Genomic DNA, 12,675 nt, shown 5'->3' with positions numbered 1-12,675 from the left:
TCAGGGAGCTGAATTTTGTTGTTTGGTTTGCACGGAACTATGAACACACTTCCCTGCTCTAATGCAAAACTCCCGGTAATTCTGTCCAGATCCCAGCCCAGTGCTCTGATTTCATCTTTGGTGACAAGATGAAATACTTCCCATTTTGATATGACCCAAATAATAATCCTGTTTCCCCCAAATACATCTCAAAAGAAACACGTGCATAATACACCAAGGGCCTGCAGTCATTCCCTGGCCATGCGGTTTGGGAGCTGGCTGCTCCCAGGCCTGTTTGCCCACGCTGCTTGTGTGGGCTCCATGGGATGACGGGCAACTGCCTGTTGTTTCCTAGGGCTGCACGTTGTCACCGGCCCGACCCACGCTCTGGGCTAGTTAATCAAGGCAGCCAGCTGCTTCCCACGGCTCCTCGGGTCAGGGCTGTGTCTGCCGGCACCGCTGCTGCTCTGCCTTCTCCCAGTGGGGCTGGCATGACAGCACTGAGACCCGACAGCTCATCACTCACCCCGCGAGTTGGGTCCCTGCTTTTGGAGGCTGTGGTTCGCCCGGGGGGGGGGGGGGGGGGCACAGCATTGGGAAGGAAGAAACGGGGGGACACTGACGGGCTGCTGCGCTAGCTTTGCCTGCGTTGTGCTTAGGACTCAGCAGACCAGAGGGAAGCGGAAACTCAGGGAATTTGCCCCAAGTCTGACAGAGAGGCGACGGGGGCGCGTGCCTGCCCTGGCCTCTGCGAGCGGGGCCGGTGTCTCCCGGTCCCCAGCGGGAGGCCGGGTGCAGACGGAGCTTTTTGACTTCTTTGGGGGAGGCAGAAGAGCCGGACCCGGGGCCGGGGAGGCCGCAGGGCAGGAGCTGGGGGGCGGCGGGCTGGGGGGGGAGCCGTTTGCACGGCTCTGGCCAGGGCTGCGACTGCAGGGACGCCTTCCAGGGCAGCCCGGCTGGCTGGGAACGCGGCCAACCCTAAATTCACACCACTCTTTTACAGATCAGCTTGCTAAGACAAACGGGAGGCAAAACCCGGCGCTGTCTCCATAGCAACCTCGGAAGAGGCTGGAAAGCCCTTGGTCCGCGGCGCGAGGCCTGAACCCGCCGCGCCGCTCGGGCCGTCTTCGCGGACGGCCGAGAGGCCGCGGGGCGCTTCGCACACGCAGGGCGGGCGAGCACGACCCCGCGGAGGAGCCGCGCCCGCGCCCCGCGCCCCGCCGAGGCTGCGGCGCGTCCCGCGGGGGCCGCGCTGAAGAAGGGGGAGCGCAAAGGCGGCGGTAAACGCGCTCCAGCGAGCTACTCGGAAGCGGGAGCGCGGCCTCGAGCGCGCCGGCCCCGCCGCCGGGAAGCGGCCCCGCGCGGCGAGGCGCCGCCGCCGCCATGTCGCCGCCGCCATGTCGCCGCCGCGGCGGCCCCGCGGCCGCAGGGCGGCGCCGCCCCGTCGCGCGCCGCTGACGCCATCAGCCGCGCGGCGGGCGGGGGCCGGAGCATGGCGGCGCCCTCGGGCCCGCGGCCGCCGCGGCCCCGCAAGGAGCCGCAGCCGCTCGTCATCCCGCGCAGCGCCGCGGAGGAGCAGCGCCTCCGCCTCGAGCGGCTCATGAGGAACCCGGTGAGGCCGCTCCCCCCGCCCCACCCCGCCCCAAAGCGCTGCCCGGCCCCGGCGGGGGCGGCGGCGCCCGTGAGGGGAGAGGAGAGACCCCCCCCCGGCTTGGGGGTGCGGGGAGGGGAGGGGAGAGACACCCCCGGTTTGGGGGTGCGGGGAGGGGAGGGGAGAGACCCCCGGCTTGGGGGTGCGGGGAGGGGAGGGGAGGGGAGAAACACCCCCGGTTTGGGGGTGCGGGGAGGGGAGGGGAGGGGAGAGACACCCCGGCTTGGGGGTGCGGGGAGGGGAGGGGAGAAACACCCCCGGTTTGGGGGTGCGGGGAGGGGAGGGGAGGGGAGGGGAGAAACACCCCCGGTTTGGGGGTGCGGGGAGGGGAGGGGAGGGGAGAGACACCCCGGCTTGGGGGTGTGGGGAGGGGAGAGGAGAGACCCCCGGCTTGGGGGTGCGGGGAGGGGAGACCCGTCGGCTTGGGGGTGCGGGGAGGGGAGAGGAGAGAACCCCCCCCCCGGCTTGGGGGTGCGGGGAGGGGAGGGGAGGGGAGAGGAGAGACCCGCGGCTTGGGGGTGCGGGGAGGGGAGAGACCCCCCCGGTTTGGGGGTGCGAGGAGGGGAGGGGAGAGAGCCCCCCGGTTTGGGGGTGCGGGGAGGGGAGGGCAGAGACCCCCCCGGTTTGGGGGTGCGGGGAGGGGAGCGGAGAGACCCCCCCCGGGGGGGAGGGGACCCCCGCAGGGATGTGGGGAGGGGAGAGGCCGGGCCCCCCCGCACGCAGCAGCACTGAGTCCTCTCCACACACCCAAACGCTCCCCCGCCGTGCTGCAGGGGGAGCGACCCTCCTTGGGGCCGAGCCGGGAGGGCCCCGGCGCGCCCTCGGGGGTCGGCCTGCCCCTGCGCGGGAGCGCGTGAGGAGCGGGTCCGGGGACGGCCAGGGCCTGACTCCGATCCCTCTGCCGGGCTGCTGTGATCCTCCTCCTGAGGAGGAGAAGGAGGAGGAGGTGGTGGAGGTATCCGCTGGATGAGTCTCAGCCTCCCGCTTGTGTGCCGAGTCTTCCTCGCGCTCTGTGTTCTTCCTCTGACTTTGCGCCGCGTGTTCCTGCCTTCCCTTCCGTCCCCTGCCCTCCTTACAGCTGAGACGGAGGGTGCACGAGTGCCCTTCCTATCTTCCCAGCGTGCTTTCAGTGGGGATGTAGCCAACTTCCACAGGTACACGGAGGTGCTAACTTACCTGCCCTGATTTCCATACTGAAAAGAAGTGTGGACCCTTGTAATCCTCCTAGGGTTTGTTGACTTGCAGGCTGAATTTGAAGGAACGGGGGCGTGTTTTTCTGCATGTTCCCAGTCCCTGCACATGAAGAAACTACTACAGCTCTGCTCCTTCTGAGATCTGTCAGCTGGGGGAAGAGTCTGTTGTCATACGTATACCACCTTTCTACAACGTGTTAAAACTGCACGCTTTGCTCCTAGAAGATACTAATGGCTGCTTGGTTTGTTCTTGCAGGAAAAGACTGTACCAATTCCTGAAAAACTGAATGAATGGGCCCCACGACCTCCCCCGGAGTTTGTTAGAGATGTGATGGGTAAAGATACTGTTCTTCAGATAACTGCAGGATCAGCTACATTAAGCTTAGAAAAGTATTTAATCGAAGAGGTAGAGACAGTTCTCTATTGTTGCTCATTCTGCTGGAGAAAGAGTACAAAATGTGCCTTTAGAATTGATTTTTTTCAAGTTTTCTTTGTTCTTGAGGTTTACTTCTGTTGTCAGAATGCAAAGTGAACAGTGCCTAAGGCAATCCGCCATGTGGACTGTGTGCCTGACTGTATACAAGGAAATAAGCTGCTGCTGTATTTTTTGATGACAACACAAGTAAATCTCTCCTTTCCATAGTTCAGTGAGTGCTCTGAAGACTTATAATTGTGAAGTCCCTCCTTTGATTGCTTTGTGTCTGAATCTTAGTGAGAAACAAACTTTTTTTTTGTTTGTATATGGTCAGTAAGGAGCTAGCATCTGTGCAGGGAATCAAGTCTAAGTATTCTGGCAACACTTAAGTTTTATCTGTGGGGACAAGGTTGCTGGATTAATTTTACTATTTGTGGTATAAATTGTATCTGCATGTGTAAGTTCTTTATTTGTGATCTTTGTCTTTATTAATGATTCTTTTTAGAAGATTTGTTCTTCTTTCAGAATAATTTATCTTGGACTAAAGGTTATATACAGTTTTGAATAAACTGTTCTGCGTATTGTAGTTCCCTTGTGGCATTTCCAAATAGCTTTGGCATGTGCTGGAGCAGGACTGGGTTGTTTATCCGGTAACACTTGAGGTGTTCGGACTGTATTGATAGTTAAGAGCACCCCTGTTGCAGTCCCAGCTTCTGTGTTTTAAGTATTAGATGTCTTTTTTTAAGCATATATTTGCACACACACATGTGACTTGCATTGAGAAATGGCTCAGGAGACAAGGAGGGAATGGAGTATAATGTTGAATGAAAAATTTCTATGTGGCTAACATGCAGATTAATGCCAGGAAGACAGAGCTGTAGGGATCTGCTCTTTAAAAAACAAAAGAAAACAAAACAAAAAACTGTCAGCGGTATTCATCTTGCATGCGAAAATGTAAGGTGACAGGTTTTCTCACCTTTCTGTTGACCTTCACTTTTATATGAGATGTGAAAATAGGTGAGAAACAGCCTCAGTAGGATATTTTAGTTGGCCTCTATCTAGAAGAAAATGGGATATGAGTTTGATTTTTGTAGTTCTTTTACTGTCTGGATGTTCTGCAAAGTCTGAGTTATCCTTAAGGAGGTAGCTGATGTTTTGATACTTGCATTGACCAGTAAAAGCTGTAGTGAACCGTAAGTGTGTGGTTTTGCACCTCACTTCGGCTTTTGATTGCAAGTGGTTTGAGCTTATAAAAACTGGTTACATGCTCTATATGCTGTTATTTATTTCCAGTAGATTTTCATCCTGCAATGGCCTTTAGTATGTCCTGCTCCTCAGCACCTAGCTATAGTCGTCTGTGAACATCTAGTATGTATTATTTTCTAGCAGACTAACCCTTTTTTATTGTAGGTTCCAGTGCTGGAGCTGGCAGTGGGGAGTTTCACGTGTACCGGCATCTTCGTCGGCGAGAGTACCAGAGGCAAGATTTCATGGATGCCATGGCTGAGAAGGTCAGCAGGCCTCTTCTTACAATTGTTTTTATTCTGGCCACTTGGTATTCATTACTTTTTCTTTCTTTTTTTTTCTTTTAAAATCATGTGCATAGAATTCAGTTACAAACCACCTCTTATCAGAGGAAGACGGTGTAGGAATACGTGATATGTTTGGTGCTTTCTATCAGGCACACTCTATCTTCTCTGTTCAGTGGTGGCCCTATCTAAGGCCCAGTAAGACAGAAAAAGAATGTTCTATTTCTCATGCTGGATTAGAAATGCTTTAAAAACTAGTAGAAATGTCTCTGATAATGAAATTAAATCCCTAGTATTACTTACTTTGCATAGACAGAATCAAAGGAAGTGCGTGTACACAGAGTCCAAATCTCTCTAAGTTTAATCCAGTAGTAGAATAGCATCTTTTTCAAAGACTTGTGCTCTTATACTCCGTCTTTGCAAGATGAGTCCTTTGATTCCTGTGTTAATGTTTATGTCTCTCAAATTATTTTATTGCTTTATACTCAAATTATTCTATTGTTTTTACTGGAGTATTCTTAGAAGCCTAAAGTTCCTCCTTTTTTTTTTTTTTTTTTTTTTTTTGTGAGGATTCCTCACTCATAAATCTTTAACGTTTGGTCCAGACTACAGATAAAAAATGCTATCTGTATAGAAGTCATCCCTTGGAGCATGGGTTAAGTGTTAAAAAAAGAAGCTGGACAAAATCTGGCAAAGCTCCCTTCTGTATTTTGCTAGAATACTTCTCCCTAAAAGAAAATACTTTGGAAAGAAGTACTTTAATTTAGGTTGTGACCAAAGTGTAACATGTGATCAATTACAGCAAAAACTAGATGAGGAATTCCAGAAGAAACTGGAGAGGAATAAGATGATTGCGGAAGAGCAAACAGCAAAACGCAGAAGGAAGCGGTAAGGGCAGGTTGTTCCCAGGAGGCTTGACATAGAGCCCTCCTGATGTGCACCTGATCTGTAGCTATGTACTTTGGATAAATACTATCATTCTGCGTCCACATCTATCACCTGAGAAGTCTGGCTGTGGAAATTAATTTTGTTTATATCATTATGTAGTTCCTAAAGGCAGCTATAAGCTTGACAGGTTTTGTTGGGGTGATTTATTTTCAGTGCCATTGCTAGCAGGAAAACTTTGACTATGGAAGCATTTCTTACTGACGCTGGTGTAGGCTGCAACATACTTTATTGTGTATCTGTTACATATGTTTGTATGTACATCTGGCTTCAAGAAATGTCTGTAATATCTGACATCAAGAAGTTTTAAGTGCAAAAATAGTTGCTGCATCACGGTTGCAAGTACAGGTTTGTGCTAGCAGTGTGTGATGGGCCTCGCAGGATACTGTTGTCTGTACATCGATATGACTAGTCCAGTTCATAGTTTGTCTGTGAATACTCGAAAGGCAATATTGTTAGCAGCAGCAGCTACTTCTGCCTATCTCAGTGATACGTCTGCCAGGTCAGATCTACTAAATTGCATGGAAACATTAAGAAATATAAAATGCTTCACTCTCATGTTTTAGCCAAAGTGAAACAGTAGTTACAGAGATTGATGCTCTCAAGAAATGGTCTGAGAATTGTAATGGAGGAATTGAAATTTCATACTCTGTGACAATCATAACTTCTAGAAACAGCAAGGTATTATGGCTTGGGTCTTTCAGAGGTGCTAACCATGGGCAGCTTCCTTCTTGCCTCTTTGAAAGTCAGGGTTTCACATCTTGTGGCTTAAAGTTTATTCTTAAAGGCCTGTACAAAGTGACTCAGTGGTATGTTAGCACAAACCTACACAACAAAAACACTGTTACCATTTTGCTTTCATTTAATGTGGTCCAACAGATGGCCAGCAAGTCAGATCTGGCCTGCTGCCTTTTCCCTTGCTGAGGTGGAGAACAGCTATTCAAGCAGCAAATTTTGCCTGAACAATTTAACTCCTCGTTTCCCCACCCTCTTCTGTAGAGTAGTCTAATGGTACCAAATGGCGGCAGCCAGTAGGAGCCTCTCTGACCTCCCTCACCACCCATTCTCTTCAGGCCCAGGTAACAGGTATGGTAGCTGGCTCTCTGTTTCTAGAGAATTCACTCAAGGTATTGAGCGGGGGCACAAACTGCAGGTGGTTCTGCCCTGTGCCTGCAGTTGGCGTGCCTTGTTACCTTCGCCAGGCAAACAGAACTGGTCATAGGAACTGAAATCACCCCTCATCCCTGATGTTACCCAATGCACCCATCATGTTGACTAAGAAAAATCAATGCATAATGCATTATTTTTTCAGTTAGAGTATATGTTACTGGTGATGACTTAATTTTTTCTTCTGTGTTCAATTTCAGCAGTCCAGATTCTTGGCACTATTTCCTTTTTCTTATTTGTTAGGTCGAGTAGTTAAAACATAGAGTTAGTTTCATTTTTGTTCCTGGAGATTGTTGTGTGTTACGTAGTTTTCATTGCAGACATGTCAAGGAATAGACTTTAAAAAAAGTTTCCATTGGACAAAAAACTACATATAAAAGTTTCTGTTGATCTTGTGTCTAAATTTGTCCGCACTGAATTTTTAGTTGAGACCAAATTTAATTTGAACTTCTCTTCTCAAGTCTGTTTTTTCTGTTTTTTTCCAAAATGCCTCCAATATGTCCTTTATCACTACGTGATTAGAATGTGTAGAAGCATTAAAATGTTGAGAGACTTTTTTTCTCTTGATAGTCAGAAGTTAAAAGAGAAGAAACTGCAAGCTAAGAAAAATAAACTTGAACAAAAGAAGCAAGAAAAAGGTCAGTGAAATTAATCTTATTTTGTCAAGACTTAGTTCTGCTCCCTAATTTAAGCCTAGAAAGGTTTGTTCCACCCTTCATACCAACCCCAACCATTCCTGGATAGGAAGCCTGGACTTTAACTTTGATACTTCGGCTAATATTTCAAAAGTTCATTCTGAATGTCCTTTAGGTTGAAATTTAATCTTGCAAATAACTTGGAAAACTTGAGATTTAATCTTAAACATAACTTGCCTGTTTATGAATATTTTCCCTTTATTGGGGAAATTTTGGACAGCTAACATCATAATCTGAGTTTGTTGACTGGATATTCTGACAAACTGAAAATTTAGAATATCTTGAAAAACCAGTGTTGTTACAGCATGTTCTTTTCTATGTGTATTTTGAATGCATATGGGAAAACAACCACAGTGAGATTTTTTTTAAAAAAAAGAAAAGAAAAAAAAACACACACACACAAAATGCACATCTTGGACAGCAAGAAACTGAATTAGGATTTTGTGTGCAAGAAATTGAGCCGCCCTGGTGCCATCTGTTCCCCACAACTCTACTATTTTACATAAAAACAAACATGAAAAATCTGATTCTCTCTCTCTCTCTCTCTCTCTCTCTCTCTCATCGTCTTAAAAATTAACATTCAGTAACATCAGTATTTTATTCAAACTTTTGAATGCTGGTTGCTTCCTTTGAATGTGTGCACTTTAGCTTACTCAAAAATAGTTCTCCTTTTGTGGATTAACACAGTAACTCTGCAGTAATTCTTAGTCTCAAAGTTACAACAGTTCCTGATAATTCTGTTAGAACAATGAGCTGTTAGATATATTTGAATTGAACCATTGCCAGCTTCCCATATAAACGTGGGAGGCTAAATTAATCCTTGGATTAATTGTACTTGTGACAGGAAGTGATTGTAGCTTTTTCTAAAACCTACAAGTTTATAAATTGTGACTGGGAGGAGAATTTAAGTCTGAATCTTAACAAAAAAAGGAAAAAACATCCCTTTAAAGAGTGGCTGAGGGAAAGGGGTTTGGACTGGCACTTTGGTAAGGAACTGCCTTATACAGGTTGTTGAGCTCAAATGTTTATTCCGCACAAACAAGGCATCTTTTGGAAGCCAGAATCCAAACTCCTCTCTCTGTCTTTAAAACAGTTCTTAGGTTTTCAGACTTGCTGGTCCTCTATGTAAAAACAAACAAACCCCAAAACTATGGAGGTACAGGCCACTGATAGCCATTTTTAGTCTACTGAAAATAGGCTTTTTTATTGTTTGTTTGTTTTTTTTCCTTGTTTTGTGGACCTCAGGTTGCAATCTGACAGTTTTTAAAAAGTAATTAAAGTGTGTTTGTTGGATGTAGTAGTCAAGTATTTATTTTCTTTTTTACATGAATAAATAAATCCTCAGTCTGATATGCCATCTTTCACCTTTGTTATAGTAAAAACATTATTTTAGTGCCATGCTTTATTCTTAATGTCAGCTGTTAAGTTGCATTATTCTAAAGATCCCCCTAATATAAAATGACAGTACAGAACTTCACCGCATGGTGGCATCAGACAACGAATCCTAAATGCTAAGTATAAATGTTCAGAACCTGAGCTGACCATAACTAGCTCTGGAAGATTATTAATAACGATATAAGAGCTACTGGGAACAGTAGAATGGCTGTTAGGTCCAGGTCCCACTTTGTGTGATGACTAATTTCCGTTATCCAGTATTTGGTTACCAGTAGGTGTTTTCTCTTCTGGTCTTTTAGCAGGTAAGACATTATGAGTTTTCTGTGAACTTAACGTGACACGTGTCTTAGAGTTCATGTACTTGCAATAGACCAAACAACGTGTAAAAGATCTTGGCAGCTTATGGAATTTCTGTAAGCTTGGATAGGCATTGAAATACCCTGAGCCTGGCACGTGACTTCCCAGTGCCTGCATTCTGTGATGATACTTTGTGATGTTTGGAAGTTCATGAAGAGATGAGATTGGGAAGAAGATAATCTGCTGCTTTAGTGGTTGATGACCTGCATCTGAGATAATATTCAGTAAGGAGGTGGAGTAGTTTAATGGTGAACTAGGCAGAGGATAGTATAGTTTGAATAATGAAGTAAAGGGAGTATTTCTCTGAGGAAGAATTCAATGCTCAGAATTTGGCATCACTTGTTAAAATTATTAGGACCTAATATGTATTTCCTTAGTATGTGGGACGATTTTGTTGTGAGATACTTAACAAAGAAAACACGAGGGAATATGTTACCAATTCATACTAATTAGTATGACCTAGAATACCTTTGCCTAGCACCTGAGACTATTCTGTTGTGCGCTGCTTAACAAGGAAGACACGTGGGAGTATGTTACCGCTTCATACTGTTTGTGTTTTTAGAATCTGATCAATCTCAAGAGCGAGCAAGCAGCGAGGATGATGAAGAGGACAGCAAGGAGGAGGAAGAGAAGGAAGATGATGCTGAAGAGCCAAGTTTTGTAATGGGAAGAGGATGAGGCCTTTCAGGGACAGCTGGAAACACTGTTCATTGCTTTATATTCAGGAGCATGAAAGCCTTTCCATCTCAGCCAAGCAGAACCCATTGACCTATGTTGTATCTGCTTAATGGTGGATGACCTTCACGCCACCAGTCCAAGAGCTATTGATAGAGAAATGCCAAATAAGAGATTTCTTTCTTAACTGCTTTTGTAACTGCTGTGCAGTCTGCTCTAAGTTTGCTCTAAAGAGTCAGCCAGAAGTCTCTGTGACCCTAGAGTTCTTTCTAACATGGCCCAAAGTGTATTTCTGTCTGAAATCTAAAACATACCTGTTATCATTTAAGGGAAAATACTACTGTGAGGGCTACATATTCTACTTATGTCAAAGTTGGTGGCAATGGGATACCTGAATCTAAGGGAAGTGTTTAGCCTAAAGTAGAAAAGTGGTCTGTAGCCAGACTTCCCTGCACTGTGAGTGTTCTGAATTTGGGGTTTTGTATGGGGTCATCTCTAACCCAAAGAAATCAGTTTATGTTGCTAGACAAGTTCTGTACGTTTTTAAGCAGGATCCCTTTTTTTATTGCTAAAACTTTCCCTATTACTTTTCTTCCGTGGTTTTTTAAATGAATAAAGGGGGTGTATTGGATTGTTCTGTCTGCTTTTATTTGAATAGGGTATTGGTAAAATGAAGATTTGTTTGCAGTGCTGGAGAAAAGGATAAAAAGACTGAGTAATGTGGCATCTGTGAAAATCTGTTAGAAGCTGCATTTTGCATACTTTTGGCTTTGGGATTAGAATGGTATTAAGGTTTTCCAAAAGGTTGTGTCTATCAGGCCTCCAAATCCTGTGGTAGAAAGGCTCAGAATGGCATGATTTTGCTTCTGTGCAACTTCATGTAATGATACCTAGCTTTACCTCTGCTTGAGCTTTCTGCTTTGAACTGTGGGTTCCCTGCTCAGCCCCACGCACACGCTTGTTGGTGCGTAAATGAAAAACATATGCAATTGTGGTTTTGTGTGTAATTTAGGTTGTTGTCTTCAGTGTATCTTTGAATTAGAAGTGCCTGTCATCTTTTAGACACACTCATCCCAGGACCTCAGCATCCAGAATGTGGTGCCACTTCTTTTCAAGCCTTTGTTAATGCCAAATTACCTAAAGTAAAAACAAGAAAAATGGAAGAATCTCTTTTTAGACTAAGCCTTTGTTGAGCAGTTCTGCCAGAAATTGGGCATCTTGTTTGAGCTGGGCTTATGAGTGGCTTCTCTGTGGCATTATCGTGGCAGAGGGGAAGCAGATGTGATCAAGTGCAAGTGATGTTTGTGTTCATTTTCCCCATACATTCCCAAAGACTTTGCACTGAATAGCTTTTCTGAGCTGTAAGGTCAATTTTTTTCTCTAGGGGCATAGATCTGCATAGAACTGTTTTGCACTTAACCTCTGTAGAAGCAGGTACTTCAGAATAAGTTTTGATAGTGTTTCATTCTCTAGCACTTCCAATCTGAGAGTAGACTGAAGATGCAGAATGAATGTTCTGCAGTGGCTGACATTTTCCCTTTGGAGAGAGATGAGTTATGAGAACTGCTTCACTTGAATCTCCCTTAGGGTAGGTAAACCATGTTGATATATCTATGAGGTGGGTTGAGAGATTAAAAATATTGTTTTTTGGTCTTTGCTGATAGAAAGGAAGCAGGCATCTCGCAAATAAACCAAGATTGTTCTGCCTCTGAGCTTGTCAGGCTTTTGAGCTGAATAAATAAGTGTTATTTTGCATGAAGTAGGGCAGATGTGCTGTATCGTCTCTCTGTTGTGGAGAAGATGGACTTGAATCAGTCTTGGTGAACTGAAGGAATTCTGGTTGTGCTGCCTTGTCCTGTCTCCTTAGGACTCCATCATTACCCATGCTGAATTATTCATGCGCACATTTTCAAGGAATGCTAAGCTTTTTTGTGAAATCCATAAAAAGCAAAGAGAACATGTTGCTGAAGGTGGTATCTGCCTGACAGTCTTCCTTGCTGGGGTGGCTGGAAGTAGCAGTAGGAGCTGTATTTGGTATGTGTTGCTATGAATTCTGAAAAATACTGTGCTATATTGTGGTTGTTTCAGCATCAGTACTACGTCTTCCAGAACACAAAGACACTTCCTAGTGAGTGGCTGAAGGGGTGTTTACTTGTTAAGAATAAATGCAAATACTCTGTGACTTCAAAACGGGGAAACATCATCTGTGGAGTACAGAAAGGGAAGTGCTCCTATCTGTAGTAGAAGTAGGAACAATTCTACAACTGTTCTGTTCCAAATACAGCACCGAAAAGGGAGTAATAAAACAAAGGATTTAAATAGCCAAGAAACGTGACCTGCTTAAGTTCGATCCTTGCTCTGGATTCTTTCCTAAAGCAGTCCCTCTCCTTCCTCTAATGGAGGAGACTAACCTTCGGGGGGGCTAGGTTTGCTGCTGCTCCATTTCCACGTGCATGTGAGCCCCCAAGGGACCACAGCGACAGCTTAGTGCTGCAACCCAGCAGAGGTATTTGCAATCTTAAAGGTGAAAGGCGCACTTAGGATAACAAGTGCATTTGTCTCTTTAATGAGATAAGCTTTTAGGGATTGTTTTCCTCTGTTTATCTTTTTTTCTTCCCCAAACAGAAACAAATTCAGGAGGATGAGCTTGCTTTGCGATAAAGCTGACACATTG

The 12,675-nt window shown here is 45.9% G+C and overlaps 1 protein-coding gene across 1 annotated transcript; it reads left to right on the top strand.

Moving 5' to 3' along the window:
* Positions 1 to 1,461: 1,461 nt before the first annotated feature.
* PRKRIP1 (PRKR interacting protein 1) lies at positions 1,462 to 10,632 on the top strand. The gene is made up of 6 exons (XM_062592385.1): positions 1,462 to 1,591; positions 3,080 to 3,158; positions 4,649 to 4,749; positions 5,570 to 5,655; positions 7,450 to 7,517; positions 9,889 to 10,632. The coding sequence occupies exons 1-6, from the start codon at positions 1,472 to 1,474 to the stop codon at positions 10,002 to 10,004; spliced, it is 570 nt and encodes a 189-aa protein (XP_062448369.1). The 5' UTR covers positions 1,462 to 1,471; the 3' UTR covers positions 10,005 to 10,632.
* Positions 10,633 to 12,675: the final 2,043 nt, after the last annotated feature.

The sequence above is a fragment of the Rhea pennata genome, chromosome 20, assembly GCF_028389875.1.
Source record: "Rhea pennata isolate bPtePen1 chromosome 20, bPtePen1.pri, whole genome shotgun sequence".
NCBI classification, from domain to species: Eukaryota; Metazoa; Chordata; class Aves; order Rheiformes; family Rheidae; genus Rhea; species Rhea pennata.
The sequence above is the reverse complement of the archived record's forward strand: the minus strand, read 5'-3'. Positions and strand labels throughout refer to the sequence as shown.

Bases quoted from the DNA above. Each gene is read 5' to 3' on its own strand.
- PRKRIP1 (XM_062592385.1), top strand. From the start codon at position 1,472: ATGGCGGCGCCCTCGGGCCCGCGGCCGCCGCGGCCCCGCAAGGAGCCG. The intron at 1,592-3,079 runs GTGAGGCCGCTC...TTGTTCTTGCAG, and splicing joins AGCGGCTCATGAGGAACCCG to GAAAAGACTGTACCAATTCC. The intron at 4,750-5,569 runs GTCAGCAGGCCT...GATCAATTACAG, and splicing joins TGGATGCCATGGCTGAGAAG to CAAAAACTAGATGAGGAATT.